This window comes from Equus przewalskii, chromosome 11 (genome assembly GCF_037783145.1).
Source record: "Equus przewalskii isolate Varuska chromosome 11, EquPr2, whole genome shotgun sequence".
Lineage (NCBI taxonomy): Eukaryota > Metazoa > Chordata > Mammalia > Perissodactyla > Equidae > Equus > Equus przewalskii.
This window is the reverse complement of record NC_091841.1, coordinates 26,465,303-26,482,314: the sequence shown is the minus strand read 5'-3', so window position 1 is coordinate 26,482,314 and position 17,012 is coordinate 26,465,303. Positions and strand designations below refer to the sequence as shown.

Genomic DNA, 17,012 nt, shown 5'->3' with positions numbered 1-17,012 from the left:
AAAAACAGGACAGTTACTGGAGGAACAAGTGGAATTGAGAGATTTTTTTAAAAGACAGTACTAAACACCATAAATGGTGATTTAGGTGGATGGAAATGACCCAATAAAGAAAAAGGGGAGCAGGGGCACTTGCTGGGGCCACATCCTTGAACAGCGAGGAGGATGGGCTCAGTGCACAGGGTGGAGGCTGGCCTCTGAGAGGGGCTTGGACCGTTCATCTGCAGTGAGAGGCGAGAGGGCCAAGTGGGTGGGCCGGGGGTGGGTAGCTCAAGTGAGCTGTGAACTTCCCTCTGATTTTCATAGGAAAGAGGAAGCATGGTCCCCAGCTGAGAGCGAGGGTGGAGGAGAATGCGGTGGAGGCTTGAGGAGAAGGTGTGAAATCGCCATCCAGGAGCACTGGCGGGCTGGCGAGTGAGCAGACCAGGGAAGATAGAAGGATGGCCAGCAGGAAGGAGGGCCTGCTTGAGGTTTGGGATCATAAATTTAAAGCAAGATCAGCGAGGTCATTTGACTCTGCAGGCACATCCACAGTCAAGGGTACAAATCCAGAGTGGGCTGAAGGTCGGGGTTTCTTCCCTGTGAATGTGACCAAAGCAGAGAGGATGGGGGGTGGGGCCTTGAGAAAGTTCGCAAGGGGCTCAGGTTGGGCAAGGCCGGAGGTGAGAGGCAGTGGAAAGGAGCCAGCACTCATGGACTGGAGGTTCGGGGGGCACTGAAGAACTCTTGGAGGGGCCGGCCCAGTGTCGCAGCGGTTAAATGTGCACATTCCACTTTGGCAGCCCAGGGTTCGCCGGTTCGGATCCCAGGTGTGGACATGGCACCGCTTGGCAAGCCATGCTGTGGTAGGCGTCCCACATATAAAGTGGAGGAAGATGGGCACGGATGTTAGCACAGGGCCAGGCTTCCTCAGCAAAAAGAGGAGGATTGGTGGCAGATGTTAGCTCAGGGCTAATCTTTCTCAAAAAAAAAAAAAGAAGTCTTGGAGTCAGAGTGACGGAGGGAGTGAGGTGGGAAGATAAAAGATGTCATATGCATCAAATGCGTTAGCCACCTTAAGTGCTTTTCACCAACATCCAAAAGGTTCAGGAAGGGGCCACACTACCCACGCAGCCAAGATTGGGGAAGGAAAATCGATCAAGTCGATGCCTGGGGCCTACAGCAGTGTACACACCAGCTGACTCCAACAGCCTGAGCCCAAGTTCTCAGGTGTCACACACACGGATGTTACACACACTCAGGGGGAGTCGCCCATTCACAGATTACAGACTCTTGTCCAGACGTTGTGTCTGTGACTTTACATATTCAAGCGGCTAAACCATTCCAAGAGGGGGTGGAGTGGGATCAGGGGGCTGCTTCCGCATGGTGTCATCACCACATCTGTTCCTTACCTTATCAGCTGACCTTGGTGTTCCACCTCCAGCCTGGTGGGGACAGTCGTCCTGTGTCCTCATAAGGAGTGTGTGCACTCCCCACACTGCAAGCCTTCTGATAAGACCCAAGGTCACATCCTGGGTGCTGACAATCAACTTGCCAGGAGCCCTGGCTTCCTGGTGCTCCTCCCTGAAGTCCCTGGTCACACTACAGCCACCGCTGGTCCTCCACTCTGTGCCACATGCTAACCTCCTCAGCCCCAGCACAGGGGGATGGGCGTGCGGGCGGTGGGGGGCGGCAGGTGGTGCCAGCAAAATGGGGTTGTAAGTGGGAAGTGGCTGCTCTGAAATCACACAGACACTCACATGCTCACACTCACTCACAAGTCTACCATGGCCCCACTCCCCCGGCTCTTCAGGCATCTTGGGTCCAGTCAATGGGCTGTCCCCTGCTGGGCAGAACCCCAAGGCAGGATAGGCCATGGGGGGGGGGGTGGAGTCACAGCCTGAGCCCCAGGGCCCATCCCAGCGCTGCCTGGCTCTCTGCGAGGTCTGGAAGAGGCTTAGCACTTGTACTAGGACTCTGTGTCTCCCTCCCTCTCAGCCTCGGCACATGCTGGGCCATCTGCACAGAGGGCCTGCCCCTTGCCTTTCTGCTTGCTAAATGCCTTCTCATCCTTGGAAGATGCCCCCAAATGTTCCCTCCTACACAGAACTCCTCCTTCTGCCCCCTGGGAACACGCTGGTCCTCCCGCTCTAGGGGCACTTACCACATGGCTGAACCCAAAGCCTTCCTGTCTCCCCTGCTAGACTCGAGTTCCTGGGCACCTTTATTCCTCAGGGCCTGGCATGGATCTGGCATAGAGCCGAATGAATGAATGAATGAAGCTTGCAGGTGTAAATGAAGGAGTGAATGGATGCATGGATGAACAGATGGGATGGGGAGTGAATGGGTGGATAGAAGAGTGGGAGGATAAATGGATGGGTGGGTGGGTAGATGCATAGAGGGGTGGATAGCTGAATGGATGCATGAATGGATGCATGGATGAGTGGATAGCTGGATAGATGCATGGATGAGTGGATAGCTGGGTGGATAGCTGGATGGACGGATGGGAGGGTAGGCGGATGTGGGGTGGGTGGGTGGATAAACAAGCGGGTGGATGGTGAACAGATGAATGGATTCCAGACAGGGTCAGGGAATGAAGGAGGAAGTCACCCTCCCGAGGAAGTATGGGCTTCCCCCTCTCTGTCCTCTAGAACAGCTTGCCTTTCGAAGAGCCCCACTTCCTCCCACAAACTGAGACCCCTGCAGGGTAGATTCAGAGAATTCCTCTGGGTTCCCCTTCTTCCTTTAGCTCTAGGCTTAGCATTTTATGGGTTCAGACAAGGCAGGAGAGGTGAAAATTTACTGAGCGCCCACCATGTGCCAGACACTGAGTTAGATATTTCTACAGGCGTCGTCTCATTTAGTGAACACAGCACCACAGTTTTGTGAAATAGCTTCTATTATCCCAATTTTACAGCTCAGAAAACAGGTTCAGGAAGCTGAATGAATTGCCCAAGGTCACATAGCTTATGCCTAGCAAGGATGGAACTTGAATTCAAAACCTGCTCCTGCAGCCACGGAGGGATGTGCTGGAGATCAAATGACACGGAGGACACAGAGGCAGTGCTGGCTCTGAGTTCCAGTCCCGGCTTGGTCTCTGTTTTACTGGGAGACTCTGGATGAGACCTTGTCCCTCTCTGGGCCTCCATGTCCCTGTGGGGACTTGATGCCCCTGGAGGTCCCTTCCAGGTGAATGTTGCAGAAATTGAGGTGGCTGTGAACAGCTCCTGGCCCTCCCTGCAGGATGCTCCCTCACTGTCCCTGTCAGCTAGGGGCCAAAGAGCAGGGCCACCCATGAGGTAATGGTTAACTAAACCCGACATCCCATCTATAAGGAGCCACCCCAGCTGGCCAAGACTCCACAAGATGCAGGGGGTGAAGGTGCTTGGGGGGGTGGTGGGGGCTGCTGCCCTTTTGGGGTTGGGGATCATCCTGGGCCACTTTGCCATCCCCAAAGGGGCCGACTCACCAGCCCCCAGCATCTCAGCCTCCCAGGACCTGGACCTGGGGATCCTTGAGACCGTCATGGGACAGCTGGATGCCAGCAGGATCCGGGAGAATCTTCGGTGAGAGGCCTGTCTCCCCGCCCCTCCTGTGTGCCAGGGGGCCCTCCCTGACCTTGGCCACCCTGCCCTCTGCCCACCCCACAGAGAACTCTCCAGGGAGCCGCACCTGTCCTCCACCCCCCGCGATGAGGAGCTGGTGCAGCTGTTGCTGCAGCGCTGGCGGGACGCAGAGTCAGGCCTGGACTCGGCCGAGACCTTCGAGTATGAAGTGCTGCTGTCCCTCCCCAGCCAGGAGCAGCCCAATAGCGTGACCGTCGGTGAGCGCCTGTTCAGGTTTGGGGAGGCCCGTGGGGCGGGAGAGCTGCTGGGCCCCGCCCTGACACTGCCCGCCCTACAGTGGATCCCACTGGGAACATCCTCTTCTCCTGCCGCCGGAGCGAGGAGAACGTGACTGGGGAGCAGGAGGGTCCCGATGTGGTGCCACCTTATGCTGCCTACGCTCCCCCTGGAACCCCACAGGTGGGCCTGGAACACCCTCTCCCCACTGCCATGGCCCAGCTCCCCCAGGCTCCCACCTCAGCTTCTCCCATCCTGACCCAGGGGCAGCTGAGGAAAAGTGCGTCAACTAGGCTCATTCTCCCCTAGAATTTACTCGCCTCCACACTCCACTGCTACTCCTTTCGCCCATCACTTAGTCATTCAACAAACACTAATGGCCTCTGCTCAAGGCCAGGCCTGATACAGGGTACCTGGACACAGAGGAAACCAGGTGTGACTCTGTCCTTGGGGCTCTTACAAGCTCTGGGTGAGGTGGGGGAACAGAATCTAAATCCTTCATCCTTCCACCCAGCCTTCCCTCTCCTTAACCCACACCGCCCTTTTCAGGGCCTGGCTCTAAAATCACTTCTTCTTGGGACTAGGGTCTCCTCGTCTATGCCAACCAGGGCTCAGAAGAAGACTTTAAGGAGCTACAGAATCGGGGCATCAGACTCGAAGGCACCATTGCCCTGACCCGCTACGGGGGTGTAGGGCGTGGGGCCAAGGTGAGCAGCAGCTCCAGGGCAGGGGGCTGGGTGGGGAGAGGAGCCCAGGAGTGGACAGGAGGAAGTGAGGGGAAGGGGAGGGAGCAGTGGTGAGTGGGGAGCTGAGCCCTGGGCTCCGGGTAGGAGGCGAGCTGTATTTGTGCTGTTACCACTGATGTGCTGTGTGACCTTGGATGACTCCCCTAACCTCTCTGAGACTTAGGAAAGAAAAGAATCAGGCAAAATTTTCAGCTTGGATGTTCTGAATCTAGTCCTCCTGTGAAGTCAACCTTCTGAATATTCAACTTAAATCCCTCCTTTTGCCTTCCTCCCAAACCTGTTTCTTTTCAATTTAAAATTTTGACTAAGTATTACATATCTATGGTTTAAAAAAAATTTTTTTTAAATAAAAAGATATAGAATGACAGAAAGGAATAGGTAGTTAGTGTTTAGGGGGTACAGAGTTTCAGATTTGCAAGTCAAAAAGAGTTCTGGAGACGGATGGTGGTGACGGTGGCACAGTAACATGAACGTATTTAATGCCACTGAACCGCACACTTAAGTGGCTAAGACAGTAAATTTAGTGTTATGTGTATTTTATCACAATTTTTAAAGAAATGCCCATGATAAGAGCTGCAAAAAAAAAAAAAAAAAAAAGAGAGAGAGAGAGAAAGAGAAGAAAATGAAAGAAGAAGGCATGGTGGAATTATACAGATTATAGAATTTCCAGTTTTAAAAAAAAGTAGAGGGCCAGCCCAGTGGCGCAGTAGTTAAGTGTGCACATTCCGCTTCTGCGGCCCGGGGTTGGCCGGTTTGGATCCCGGGTGCGGACATGGCACTGCTTGGCAAAAAGCCATGCTGTGGTAGGCGTCCCACATATGAAGTACAGGAAGATGGGCATGGATGTTAGCTCAGGGCCAGTCTTCCTCAGCCAAAAGAGGAGGATTGGGAGCAGATGTTAGCTCAGGGCTAATCTTCCTCAAAAACAAAAAAAAAAAGTAGAAAGTGAAAAAGTCCTCGTGTAAGGCCATCCTCCAATGAGGTAGCAACTTTTTGTTTGTTGAGGGGATGTCTCCCCAGAATTTCTTTTGGAAGAAGCACGTATGAATATATAGTCTTATTTCCCGATCTTTTTACAGAAAAGTAGCTTACTACACCCACTGTTCTGAGATGCGCTTTCTTCACCTTAACACCTCCTGGAGATCATTCTCAGGCGGTACCTAAACTCTGCCCTTCTTTGTCTTTTTTTTTTTTTTTTTTAATGTACTGTTTTGTTTTCATTGTGGTAAAACACATGTAGCAAAATTTACCATTTTAACCATTTTTAAGTGTCAATGCAGCAGCATAAAGAACGCTCAAAATATTGTGCAACCATCACCACTAGCCATTTCCAGAACTCTTTCATCATTCCAGACAAAACCCCGTACCCGTTAAGCACTGACTTCCTCTTTCCCCTCTTTCCCCTCCCCAGACTTTCTGTGTCTATGAATTTGTCTATGCTAGGGACTTTGTACAAGAGGAATCATACCATATTTGTCCCTTTGTGTCTGGCTTATTTCACTTAGCATAATGTTTTCAAGGTTCATCCATGTCATATCAGAATTTCCTTCCTTTTTATGGCTGAATAGTATTCTCTTGCATGTTATATACCTCATTTTGCTTTTTCATCCACCCGTCGATGGACATGTGGCTTGTTTCCACCTTGTGGCGATTGTGAACAGTGCTGCTATGAACATGAGTGTAGGAGCCCAACCTCGTTCTTTTACACGGCTGCATAGTATTCCATTGTAGGATCTTCTGCGTATTTAATCAGCCTCCACTGATAAGCACTGGCTTGCCTATGCCCAATAGTCTTGTGCTATCTCAAGCAGCATTGCAATCAATGCCTTGGGCAAGCATCATCTTGCAGACTGGAGGGTAGATCCATTCCTGGCTTCCACAGCGAGGGAGGGAGAGGAGCAGGACGTGCCCCCTCCCTGCCCCTCCCCTAAACACAGCCTCCTCTGCCTCCTGCAGGCTGTGAATGCCGCCAAGCACGGGGTGGCTGGGGTGCTGGTGTACACGGACCCCAGTGACATCAACGACGGGCAGAGCTCGCCCAGCCAGACCTTCCCGTACTCCTGGGGCCTGCCTCCCTCGGGGGTGGAGCGAGGCTCCTACTTGGAGTATTTTGGGGACCCCCTGACTCCCTACCTTCCAGCCAACCCCTCCTCCTTCCGCCTGGACCCTGCCAATGCCTCCGGATTTCCCCCAATTCCCGCTCAGCCCATTGGCTTCGAGGATGCAAAAGTCCTTCTCTGGTGAGCTTGGGTCCTGGGGTCTCCTTGCCCACCCTCCATTGGTCTCCAAGCTTCCCCCTTCACACCCGTCCTTGCTCTGAAGGGCCTCTCTGTCCTCCTCAGTAACCTCCAGGGAGCCTCGGCCCCAGAGACCTGGCAGGGAGCACTGGGCTGTGAGTACAGGTTGGGGCCTGGCTTCCGGTCTGATGGCAACTTCTCAGCAGACAGGTGAGAGGGGCCCTGTCTCCCCACCCTCCTCTCTGCTTCCTTTGTTATGCTTCCCTGGCCCTGAGTCCCCTCTGCCCACTTGGAGGCCTGGCCTTTCCCTTTCTCCTCTCGGGCAACCCCTCCCCTGACTCCAAAATATCCGTCTTGTCTTTGAGGGAAGCCAGTGAAACAGCTGCGTGCCCCATAAGGCCCTGTGGGGTCCCCCTATCTCATCTCAGACCTCCACTCTCCAGCCATGCCCTCTCTTAAATACGGCAAGCTCACTCCCAGATCAGGGCCTCTGCACCTGCTGTTCCTTCCGCCGGGAACACCCTTCCCCACCCTCCTGCATTCCTGAACTGCACTAACCCCCTTACCTGCCACTAGGTATCCTCTCTCACGTCAACGTGTTAGTGTCCTCCCAGGCCTCTTCGCCTCCTGCAGTTAGTTGCCCACTTCCTTGTGGTCTGTCCCACTCAGGAGACAGAGGCCCACGAGGGCCGGGCCACATCTGTCTTAGTCATTGCCCAGAGCCTGGGATGCTGCGGGCATACACTAAGCATCCAATAAGTGTTTACTGAGTGAATGAGTGAGTGAAAGGAGAATTGGAATCAGAAGTGTGGGCTCTAGCCGTGCTGCTTCTCCTGGTACTTCTGGGCAAGTGACCTTGCCATGTCCCCCTCCCGCTCTCTGCCTCAGTTTCTCCTGCATGCGGGAGGGGGGAGTGGGCGGGGTCAAGACATTTGTCACCTCCGTCACTCCTCCAGCCAGGTGAACGTGAGTGTCCACAACCGCCTGGAGCTGCGGAACTCCTCCAACGTCCTGGGGATCATCCGCGGGGCTGTGGAGCCTGGTGAGCGCCCCTCATGGCTCAGTGTGCCCTCAGGCCCCGCCCCCTCCGCCGGGCCTGCCTGACCCCGGCCCCCGGCCCCGCCCCCGGCCGGCCTGCCTGACCACGCCCCCCCGCCGCCCCGCCCGCCTGACCACGCCCCCCGCCGCCCCGCCTGCCTGGACCCGCCCCCTCCCTCCCTCCTCTCCGGGTTCTGACTCTGCTCCTCCCGCCAGACCGCTATGTGCTCTATGGAAACCACCGGGACAGCTGGGTACACGGAGCCGTGGACCCCAGCAGCGGCACTGCTGTCCTCCTGGAGGTCACTCGCGCCCTGGGGACCCTGCTGAAGAAGGGTGAGGACGCTCCCTCCCCTCCTGCAGGGATGCTCCGCCCGGGAAGCACCTCCAGCCCACTCTTCCTTGAGCTCGTGGGCGTCCTGCCCCAGCTCCTCTCTCTCCTCCTCCAGTGTCCACTTGTGCCCAGAGCGAGGGCCCTGGGGGCGGGCATGCGGGGACTCCAGCCCTCGCCTCGCCCGAGTAGCCCCGTGTGGTGGAGCTTCTGAGAGCCTTCTGTGCCCTCCAAGGCCCGAAGCCCGGATGCTGCCGAGAGCAGGGCCGTGCCCGGGCTCGTCCCCAGGGGCTTCAGCTGAGGCGGGGATCGACAAAGTTGTAACTTAACAAATATGTCCCCGTGCCTCCAATGTGCTAAGCCAGTTCTAAGCACCGGAGATCCCGCAGTGAACACCCAGAGTTCCTGCATGAAGTGACAATTGTGATAGGTGCTATGAAGAAAATACGCAAGGGGCTTCCCAGGGGCAAGCCATGGCCGGGGGCGGCTTCTCTGTGGAGGCGGCAGTTCGGGGAAGGAGGGGGAAGCTCCCCGTAGAGGGGACGCCATGTGGGAAGGAGGGGCTGGGCCAGGTGGCAGAGGTGGCAGGGCCAGGCCACTGGCAGCCCAGTTGGGGAGTGGAAAGCTGGGGAGGGATTTTAATCAAGACGGTGACATGATGGAGTACAATTCTAAACGGCTTCCCCTGCTACACTGGGAGAGGGCAGGGCAGGCCCTGCTTGGAGGGACCAGTCAGAGGTATCGTCATCCTCAGGCCAGGAGGGATGGCGGGGCTTGGACCAGGCGGGGGCAGGGCAGTGAGGAGGAGAGAGTGGGAAGACCTTGGGGTCTGTTAGCGACAGAGGTGAGGGAGTCTGAGCAACCCAGCGCATGGCAGTTCCATTTATGAAAAAGCAGAGTCAGAGGGCAGATCTAGGGGGAAGAACACGAATTTGGTTCTTCCCATGTTGATTTTTTTTTTAGTTTTTTTATTGCGGTAAAATATACATACCATAAAATGTACCCTTCTAACCATTTTTAAGTGTACAGTTCAGTGGCACTAAGTACATTCCCAATGCTATGCCACCATCGCCACCATCCATCTCTGGAACTTTTTCATCTTCCGTGACACAACATCCTAAAGTTATAAGTACCTAATCTGAATTGGTAGCATCCTAACTTCAAGGGCACACAAAAACTCTCCTCCCATAAAGCTGTCTTTCTCCTTTATGTTACTGATGTCACCAATTACATCTTTATGTGTCGCGTGCCCATTTGCATGTTGATTTTGAGGTGCCCAGGAGTCACTCCGGGGGACAAGGCGAGCAGGCAGTTGATGGTGCTGATCTCCAGGTCAGAAAAGAGAGACACTGGGGAGCCGGTGGCATAAATGGTCAGTGACCCCACAGGTGTGCTTGAGACCAGCTGATAAGGAAGGTTGGGGGAGAATCTTGTGGAGAGAGGCTGGGCTTTGACTGTAGTGCAGAAATTACTGTCTTTGTCACTGTTGTTGTTGTTGAAGTGTTTTATTTTGAAATGATTTCAGACTTACAAAAGAGTTGCAGAAATAGCCCAAAGAGGCCTCATATACCCTTCACCCAGATGCTGTCCCTTTACTCATAAATACATCATTGTATATTCCCTAAAAAAAATTTTCTTTCATAACCACAGTCCCAGGATCAGAATCCGGAAATCAACAATTTTGCCAATTGTTCCTATAATGACCTTTAGAGCAAAAGAATTTTCTGGAATGAGAGCCAATCCAGGATCACACGTCACATGTGTGGCAGCTGCCCGTGTCCTCTGTCATGATTCCTTAGCCATCCTTTGTCTTTCGTGATCCTGATTTTATTTTGCTGAATGTCCTTCGATTTGGGCTTGTCTGATTAGATTCAGGTCATGCGTTTTTGGCAGGAAAAAGTATGGGAATTTGTCAGTGCAAGCATGTAATTACTTTCTACTTTAAGAAATTTCATTTACAACAAAAAGATGAGGAAGGATCGAAGGGGACTGAGTTGCAGCCAGAGAGGGGAGCACAAGCAGGAGAATGTGGCCATGGAGGGCGAGGGGGAGTCTGGAGGAGGTGAGGGGGCAAGCAAGGAGCACCAGCGCTTCTGGGAGCAGTGTGAGCACAGAGGCTGGAGATGGAAGCCAGGCTGCAGAGGGCTCGGAGAGGCAGTGTGGGGCATTGTTAAAGCCTCTGAAGTCTGGAGCCAGACCCTGCATTTGAACCCTGGCTCTGCTGCCTACCAGCTGGGTAACCCTGGGCAAGTCATTTAACTTCTCTGTGGCTTGGTTTCCTCAGCTGCGAAATGGAGACAATAATAGTCTCCCCTCAAGGCCTTGTTGTAAGGATTAGCTCAATGTGGATAAAGCCCTAAGGAGAACGGAAATGTATTGTCACCAAGTAAGGAAGGTTATGGGCGAGTTTTGCAAAGGCAGCATGGAGGAGAGATGGGTGGAGGGTCAGGAGGTCTTCTCAAAGCATACCTAAAGAAGAGGGAGGCAGGGCGTTCTGGCAGAAGGGACCACCTGGCCGAGGGAGGTTGGTGTTGGGGACAATTTGGGGGGGTGTCACAGAGGAGGGGGCTGGGTAAAGAAGGATGAAGCCTCCAGGAAGGCTTGGCTGAAGAGGTCCCGGGACCTACCTCCTGTCACCGGCTGCTTCACCCCTTCCAGCCCTTCCCTCTTCTCCACGTCCCCAACCTTTTCCCTGAGCCACCCGAGGATCCTACCCTCCAGCCCTTTATCCCGCTCCCCAGGCACCTGGCGTCCCCGCAGATCAGTCATCTTCGGAAGCTGGGGGGCAGAGGAGTTTGGGCTCATCGGCTCCACAGAATTCACGGAGGTGAGTGAGCCCCGCAGGGTAAAGGATGGTGGGGGGGGGGGTTCCCAGAACCGGGCAGCGCCAAGCTGATGTCGCCTCTCGCACCCGCAGGAGTTCTTCAGCAAGTTGCAGGAGCGCACGGTGGCCTACATCAACGTGGACATCTCGGTGTTTGGTATGGGGCGCGGCTGGGCTGACTGAGGGAGGGGGGAAACGAAGGAACTGGAGCCCGAAGAGAGTCGTTCTCCGATCCTCCCACAGCCAATGTCTCCCTGAGGGCGCAGGGCACGCCTCCGATCCAGAGCGTCGTCTTCACTGCAGCCAAACAGGTGGAAGGGGCGGGGCTGTCCGGGGGGCGGGGCTGGGTGGGACCGAGCCTGGGGCGGGGTTTGTAGGACCTGCGGGAGTGTGCCTAAGCTGGAGACCCGGGTGGGCCGGGCCGAGGACCCGCGTGGTTGTTGGGCCTGGGGAGGGGCCAGCCCGAGACTAGATGCCCCTCCCGGCCAGATTCCGGCACCAGGCCGCAGCAGCCTCAGCATCTACGACAACTGGATCCAGTATTCCAACCGTAGCAGCCCGGTGTACGGCCTGGTCCCCAGGTGAGCCCAGGTCCAGGACGGAGGAGGGGCCCCCGGGACGGCGAGCGGGCCTAGCACCCTCCAGCCCGACCATCTTCCTTCCTGCAGCCTGGGCACGCTGGGTGCTGGCAGCGACTACGCACCCTTCATTCACTTCCTGGGCATCTCCTCCATGGACCTCGCCTACACCTATGACCGGGTGAGCGGGCACCCCTCCTTCCTCTAGCTCGTTACCTCACTCCACCAGCCCGCTCCTCTCCTGCGGGCTGCGCTAGTGCAGACTGAATCCGGCTCCATCACTCCGTAGCTGTACTACCTCGGCCAAGTTTCTTACCCTCTCTGAGCATCTGCTTACGCTCATCGACGTTATTTTATCAAACTTATACTGATTGTAAGCTGCACCGTTATGATATGCACTACTCAGGAGGGAAAAAAACACTGCCAATCAGTTGTAGGATGACATTGACTATAAGAAGCATCCTGACTCCAGAGATCTTAAAGTGTGAAGACCCGTTTATCTCGGAATAAATAACAGTATAAAACAGGGATGACTTATCACATTGGTGTGAGGGTGAGTTAAGGGATGCAGGGGGCCCAGCCTGTGTCTCCCATTTGATGCTCCAAAAGCCCCTTCTCCCAGTCACGGCCACACTGCTCCTGGGTGGGGGAGCTGGATTTGAATCCTCTTCTGACTCCAAAGCCCCAGTCTTTTCTCCGTCATGTGACCTGGGAAAGTGATACTTGACCGAGCTCTGCCGCTTATTAGCTGTGTGATGTCAGGAAGGTTACTTAACCTTTCTGAGCCTGTTTGCTCTCCTGTAAAGTGAGAATTCTAGAACCTTCCTCATGGATGTGGCAATGAGTTAATCGAGATAATGCCCCTACATTGCTCACTATAATTGAACTTCCTCCCACTTTCCATCCCAAGCCTGTCACCTCTGGCCCTTGTTCCCCTAGAGCAAGACCTCAGCCCGGATCTATCCCACCTACCACACAGCCTTCGACACCTTTGGCTATGTGGACAACTTTGTGGACCCTGGTGAGGAGGGGACCAAGGAGCGTCCTGAGGCTGGAGGAGGGTGGGCTCAAGACTGAGCCCTGACCTTGTCGCCTTCCTTGCAGGCTTCAGCAGCCACCAGGCCGTGTCCCGGGTGGTGGGGAATGTGCTTCTTCGGCTCAGTGACAGCCTCTTCCTGCCTCTCAATGTCAGTGACTACAGCGAGACCCTCCGCAGCTTCCTGCAGGCCGCCCAGCAAGACCTCGGGGCCCTGTTGGAGCAGCACAGCATCAGCCTGGGTACGGAGCTCCCCGACACTGAGGTACGGGGAGCCCTGCACCCCCAGGGCTAAGACGCTGGCCGTTCCCCACAGGGCCTCTGGTAGCCGCAGTGGACAAGTTCGAGGGGGCAGCCGCGGCCTTGGACGAACGGATATCAGAGCTGCAGAAGGGCACCCCCGAGTGAGCAAGGGCGCAGCAAAGAGGTGTCTGGGAGGGTGGGTTTCAGGGCAGGTTGCAGGCTGGCAGCTGGGCCACTGGCTCCAGAGTGACCAGCAGGTCCTGCCGCCTCCAGCCCCCTGCAGGTCCGCATGCTCAACGACCAGCTCATGCTCTTGGAACGGTCCTTCCTGAACTCGCGAGCCTTCCCAGAGGAACGCTACTACAGGTGAGCCCATCCCGGTCCCGGGAGGTGTGTGGGGTGAGGCTGGGCACTGGGCACCGCCTGAGGGGGAAAAAGGTCAGAGTCTCGCTAGCCCTTAGAGCACATGCCAGCCCGAGACTCCAGGCTCAAAGGAGGGAAGGCAAATCGGTCAAGGTCACCCTGGGACTAGAAGCTGCATCTCCACTGCTGTAAGAGCCTGAGCTTTGAGGCGGTCGGGAGGTGCTTTTGTGCCTAGCTGTATACAGGAGCTGAGCCTGTGCCAGGCTGAAGCTCCTCTTTCCTGGCCCCCGAGTGACCCTGGTCCTCCCCCGTTTCTCCCGTCAGCCACGTGCTCTGGGCACCCCGCACGGGCTCCGTAGCCACATTCCCGGGCCTGGCCAATGCCTGCTCTGCAGCCATGAACACAGCCCCCGGATCTGCAGCCTGGGCTGAGGTGCAGAGGCAGCTCAGCATTGTGGTGGCGGCCGTGGAGGCTGCAGCAGCCACCCTGAGGCCTGTGGCTGACCTCTGACCCCAGCCCTCATTCTTCAGCTGCCCCACTACCCTTATCCTACCCACCTCCAACTCCGGGACTCCAGTCTTCCTGATGCCCAGAGAGGGCATGACCACGGGACCCTCTCAAGCTTCTGAAGCAGCAGCTAGGGGTCCCACCAGTTGTGGAGACACGAGGGAGTGACAAGCCCCAGATGAAAATCTCCCTCATCCTGGCTCTTGGTTGGCAGAAGGGGACAGTGGGAAATGGCAAAACCACCAACTGCTCTTGCTGGTGATTGAGCGAGGATGGGATGCATAATGCCAACCTTAGATGCCAACTCAGACCACCAGGGCCACCCCTCAGGGACCAGCAGGGAAAGTGAGGCCCAGGGTGGACAGGGCCTTGCCCAGTCTGGGTTCCTCTCCCCATGCCCCTGGCATGTCTTAACTCCTCCCTCCCCTCCCCCAAATAAATCAAGCCTAGCTGTTGTCCCTACAAAACAAGTTCCTTTTATTGTGTGGGAATCATGAAAAAAGAAACCCGAGTGCTAGGACCCAGTCCTGGCTCTGGGAGACTGCACAGCCCCTCATGCTGGGGACGTGGGTCTGTCCACACCCTCATCTTCCTCCTCTGCCATGACCACCTCCTCCAGGGTGCGCCCTCGGAGTTTGCTCCCCACCAACACTTTGCAGGTCCCGGCAGGCGGCAGCCCCTCCTCCGTGTAGCGACCCCTCAGGAACACAACTCTCTCCTGTCCATCCAAGGGCAGCCCGTGGGCCTGGCACAGCTCCCGTGCCTCCTCGGGCCCGTCCAGGGCCAGGAGGTGGATCATGAAGCCCAGGGGCAGGGTCTGGCCCTTGGGGGTGCTCAGGGCACGAGCGAGGCGGGCCAGGGCTCCGCGGCGGGCACGGCCCACGTGGCACTGCACGGCGCAGCTCTGCAGGTAGGGCAGGGTCCGGAGCAGGCGGAACAGGCGGGCGGCGTTGCCTTCCCGGAAGGCTGAGTCGACTGCCAGGGCCGTGCGCAGGGCCGGGCAGAAACGCAGGGCAGCGGGCAGCTGCAGAACCTCATGAAGGGCCTCCACCGAGCCTGTGAGGGCGGGAAGCCACAATGAGAATGCATCCTTCCTGGATCAGGCCCACCTTCCATCCCAGCCCCTCCTCCCATCTTCCCTCCCACCAGCTCCAGTCCTCAGCCACGCCCACCTCCTCGGGCCCTCCCCCAGGCTCATCTCCCGCCCTCAGTCCCGCCTACCTCCCGCTCTGACCACGCCCCCACGGGCCACGCCCACCTTCCCTCCCCCTTTCCTCGCCAGCCCCTTCCTGAGCCAAATCTGAGTGAGTTTCCTGAGGTTCCAGAGCCCCTTCAAAGAGTCTGGATCCTCATAATAAAGTGAGGCAGCGTTTAGGGATTAGGGAAAAGGCCCAGATAATTTAACGACTTGCTTGAGACTGTCCTAGAATTCGTATGAAGTAGAACCAATCAAATCCAAGTTGTTTTTTTTTTGAGGAAGCTTGGCCCTGAGCAAACATCCACGACCATCTTCCTCTACTTTATATGTGAGGCGCCTGCCACAGCATGGCTTGATAAGCGGAGTGTAGGTCCACACCTGGGATCCAAACCAGTGAACCCAGGGGCGCTGAAGCAGAGCATGCGAACTTCACCGCTGCCCCACCAGGCCAGGCCCCCAAATCCAAGTTTTCTGACTTCCAGCCAAGCCCTTTCTCCACTGCCCTAGCGGACCCACAGATTAGGGAGCGGGCCCTGCCACACCTTCTCCAGTCTGGCTGGTAAGGCCATTTCTTCGAACAGATTTTGCCTCTGCTTCCCTTCGAGGAGAAACACAGGCACGGGAACCTTGGGCCACTTTTGTAAACTGAGGCTTCTGACCCATTAGCGGGCTGTGAAGTCAACAGCATTTTATTACAATTAAATAGAACAGAACTTATTAGAATGCACCATCCATCCGAAGAAAGGATCTAAAGTCTTGAAATTTCTGTCTCAGATATATTTGTGGACACATGTATTCTTGGCTGCCAAAAAAAGTTTGAAAATCACTCTCTAGGACAACTCACCATTCCAACTCCATCCCCTCCACTTTTATTACGAGAAAACTGAGACCCAGAGATGGGGAGGGACAGGCCAGAAGGCCCCCGTCGGGGCTTGGTGGATCTTGTGCATTGACTCGACACACATTTAGGAGGCAGGGACGGAGAGCGAGCCAACGGTGAGATGCTAAAGCTTCCGTTTCCTTCCTGGGCCCCCGCCTTCGCGCTCTGCCCGCCGCCCGGACCCCGACTCACCCAGGTTATAAAGCAGAAAGAGGCCCTGGAAGGCGGCCTGGCGGGGGTGCGGCCCGGCGCCCCGCGCGTAGCAGCGCCGCAGCGACCCGAAGCCCTCCTGCACCTGGGCCTGCAGCAGCCCCGGGTCCGCAGCCCCGCGCGCGGCGTCCGGTCCAAGCCGCGCCACCACGGCCAGCAGCACGGCCAGCGCCGCCTCCAGCACCACCGCCGCCTCGGCGTCGCCTGCGCCCTGCAGGGCCAGGTCCAGCCGCACGGCGCGCAGCCGGTCCGCCACGAAGCTGGCCACCTCGGCGGGGGACGCGTCGGCGCGCTCGGCCACCTCGCCGGCCAGGTAGCGCACGGTGGCCAGCAGCACGGGCGGCGGCCGCAGCTGGTTCGGCGGGGGCCGGGCCTTGCCGGCGGCCGGCCGGCTGTACTCCTTCACCGCGCGCTGCGGGTCGGCGCGGGGCCGGTCCCCGAGGCACCCGGGCGCCACCTCGAAGCGGTGCAGGCGGCGCTCCTTTTCGCGCTGGGCGCGCTCGGCGGCCGGGCACATGTCCGGGCACGTACCCACGGGCAGCTCGCAGCCGGGCATGGGTGGGCTGCGGGGACAGGATGGGCGCTCAGCATCCCGGGGACGGCGGCCGCCGCCCGCCCCATTCTGCCGGAGGCACGCCGAGGCTGCCGGAGGCGAGGCGGGGCCTACCCCGACTGGGCCCTCCTCCCCGCCCGGGTCTAAGCGTCCCCGCCGCCCATCTGGCCACCGCCGTCCTCTCACCGCGTCGTGTCACCTCCCACTAATCCTCGAGCAGGCCTCCCGAGATGCATCGCGCTGTAGTTCAGCGCCGCCACCTCTGCTCGGCGCGCTGAAGCCGGGTTAGTTCCCCATCATGCGCCGCGCAGTCCGGGTCACTCCCATGATGCCCCAGTTTGTAGTCCCTTCCGCAACCAATGGCTTTGCAGGAGGGGCGGGACAGAAGCGGAGCCACGCCTCCCCGGGCTCCCGCCCACTGAACCTTCAGTGTTTGGCTTTGGGACCGC

General features: G+C 57.1%; 2 protein-coding genes across 2 annotated transcripts; one reads left to right on the top strand and one right to left on the bottom strand.

Annotated features, from left to right (window-relative positions):
• The first annotated feature begins 3,342 nt into the window (after nt 1-3,342).
• NAALADL1 (N-acetylated alpha-linked acidic dipeptidase like 1) lies at nt 3,343-14,189 on the top strand. Its single transcript, XM_070564240.1, has 18 exons — nt 3,343-3,542; nt 3,627-3,799; nt 3,880-4,001; nt 4,403-4,525; nt 6,521-6,804; nt 6,907-7,011; nt 7,758-7,843; nt 8,056-8,175; nt 10,912-10,997; nt 11,088-11,151; nt 11,238-11,305; nt 11,484-11,575; nt 11,663-11,753; nt 12,512-12,593; nt 12,677-12,850; nt 12,925-13,012; nt 13,125-13,217; nt 13,539-14,189. Exons 1-18 carry the CDS (start codon nt 3,343-3,345, stop codon nt 13,723-13,725), a joined length of 2,238 nt encoding a protein of 745 aa, XP_070420341.1. The 3' UTR covers nt 13,726-14,189.
• On the bottom strand, nt 14,176-16,889 carry SAC3D1 (SAC3 domain containing 1). The gene is made up of 3 exons (XM_070564239.1): nt 16,750-16,889; nt 15,993-16,573; nt 14,176-14,778 (listed from the first exon to the last, which is right to left on the bottom strand). Exons 1-3 carry the CDS (start codon nt 16,797-16,799, stop codon nt 14,276-14,278), a joined length of 1,134 nt encoding a protein of 377 aa, XP_070420340.1. The 5' UTR covers nt 16,800-16,889; the 3' UTR covers nt 14,176-14,275.
• Nucleotides 16,890-17,012: the final 123 nt, after the last annotated feature.

Coding starts and splice junctions, on each gene's coding strand:
- SAC3D1 (XM_070564239.1), bottom strand. CDS start 16,799: ATGCATCTCGGGAGGCCTGCTCGAGGATTAGTGGGAGGTGACACGACG. Junction 16,574..16,749: donor GTGGGAGGTGACACGACGCG/GTGAGAGGACGG, acceptor CTGTCCCCGCAG/CCCACCCATGCCCGGCTGCG. Junction 14,779..15,992: donor CTTTCTGCTTTATAACCTGG/GTGAGTCGGGGT, acceptor CCGCCCTCACAG/GCTCGGTGGAGGCCCTTCAT.
- NAALADL1 (XM_070564240.1), top strand. CDS start 3,343: ATGCAGGGGGTGAAGGTGCTTGGGGGGGTGGTGGGGGCTGCTGCCCTT. Junction 10,998..11,087: donor GCTCCACAGAATTCACGGAG/GTGAGTGAGCCC, acceptor TCGCACCCGCAG/GAGTTCTTCAGCAAGTTGCA. Junction 12,594..12,676: donor GGACAACTTTGTGGACCCTG/GTGAGGAGGGGA, acceptor CCTTCCTTGCAG/GCTTCAGCAGCCACCAGGCC.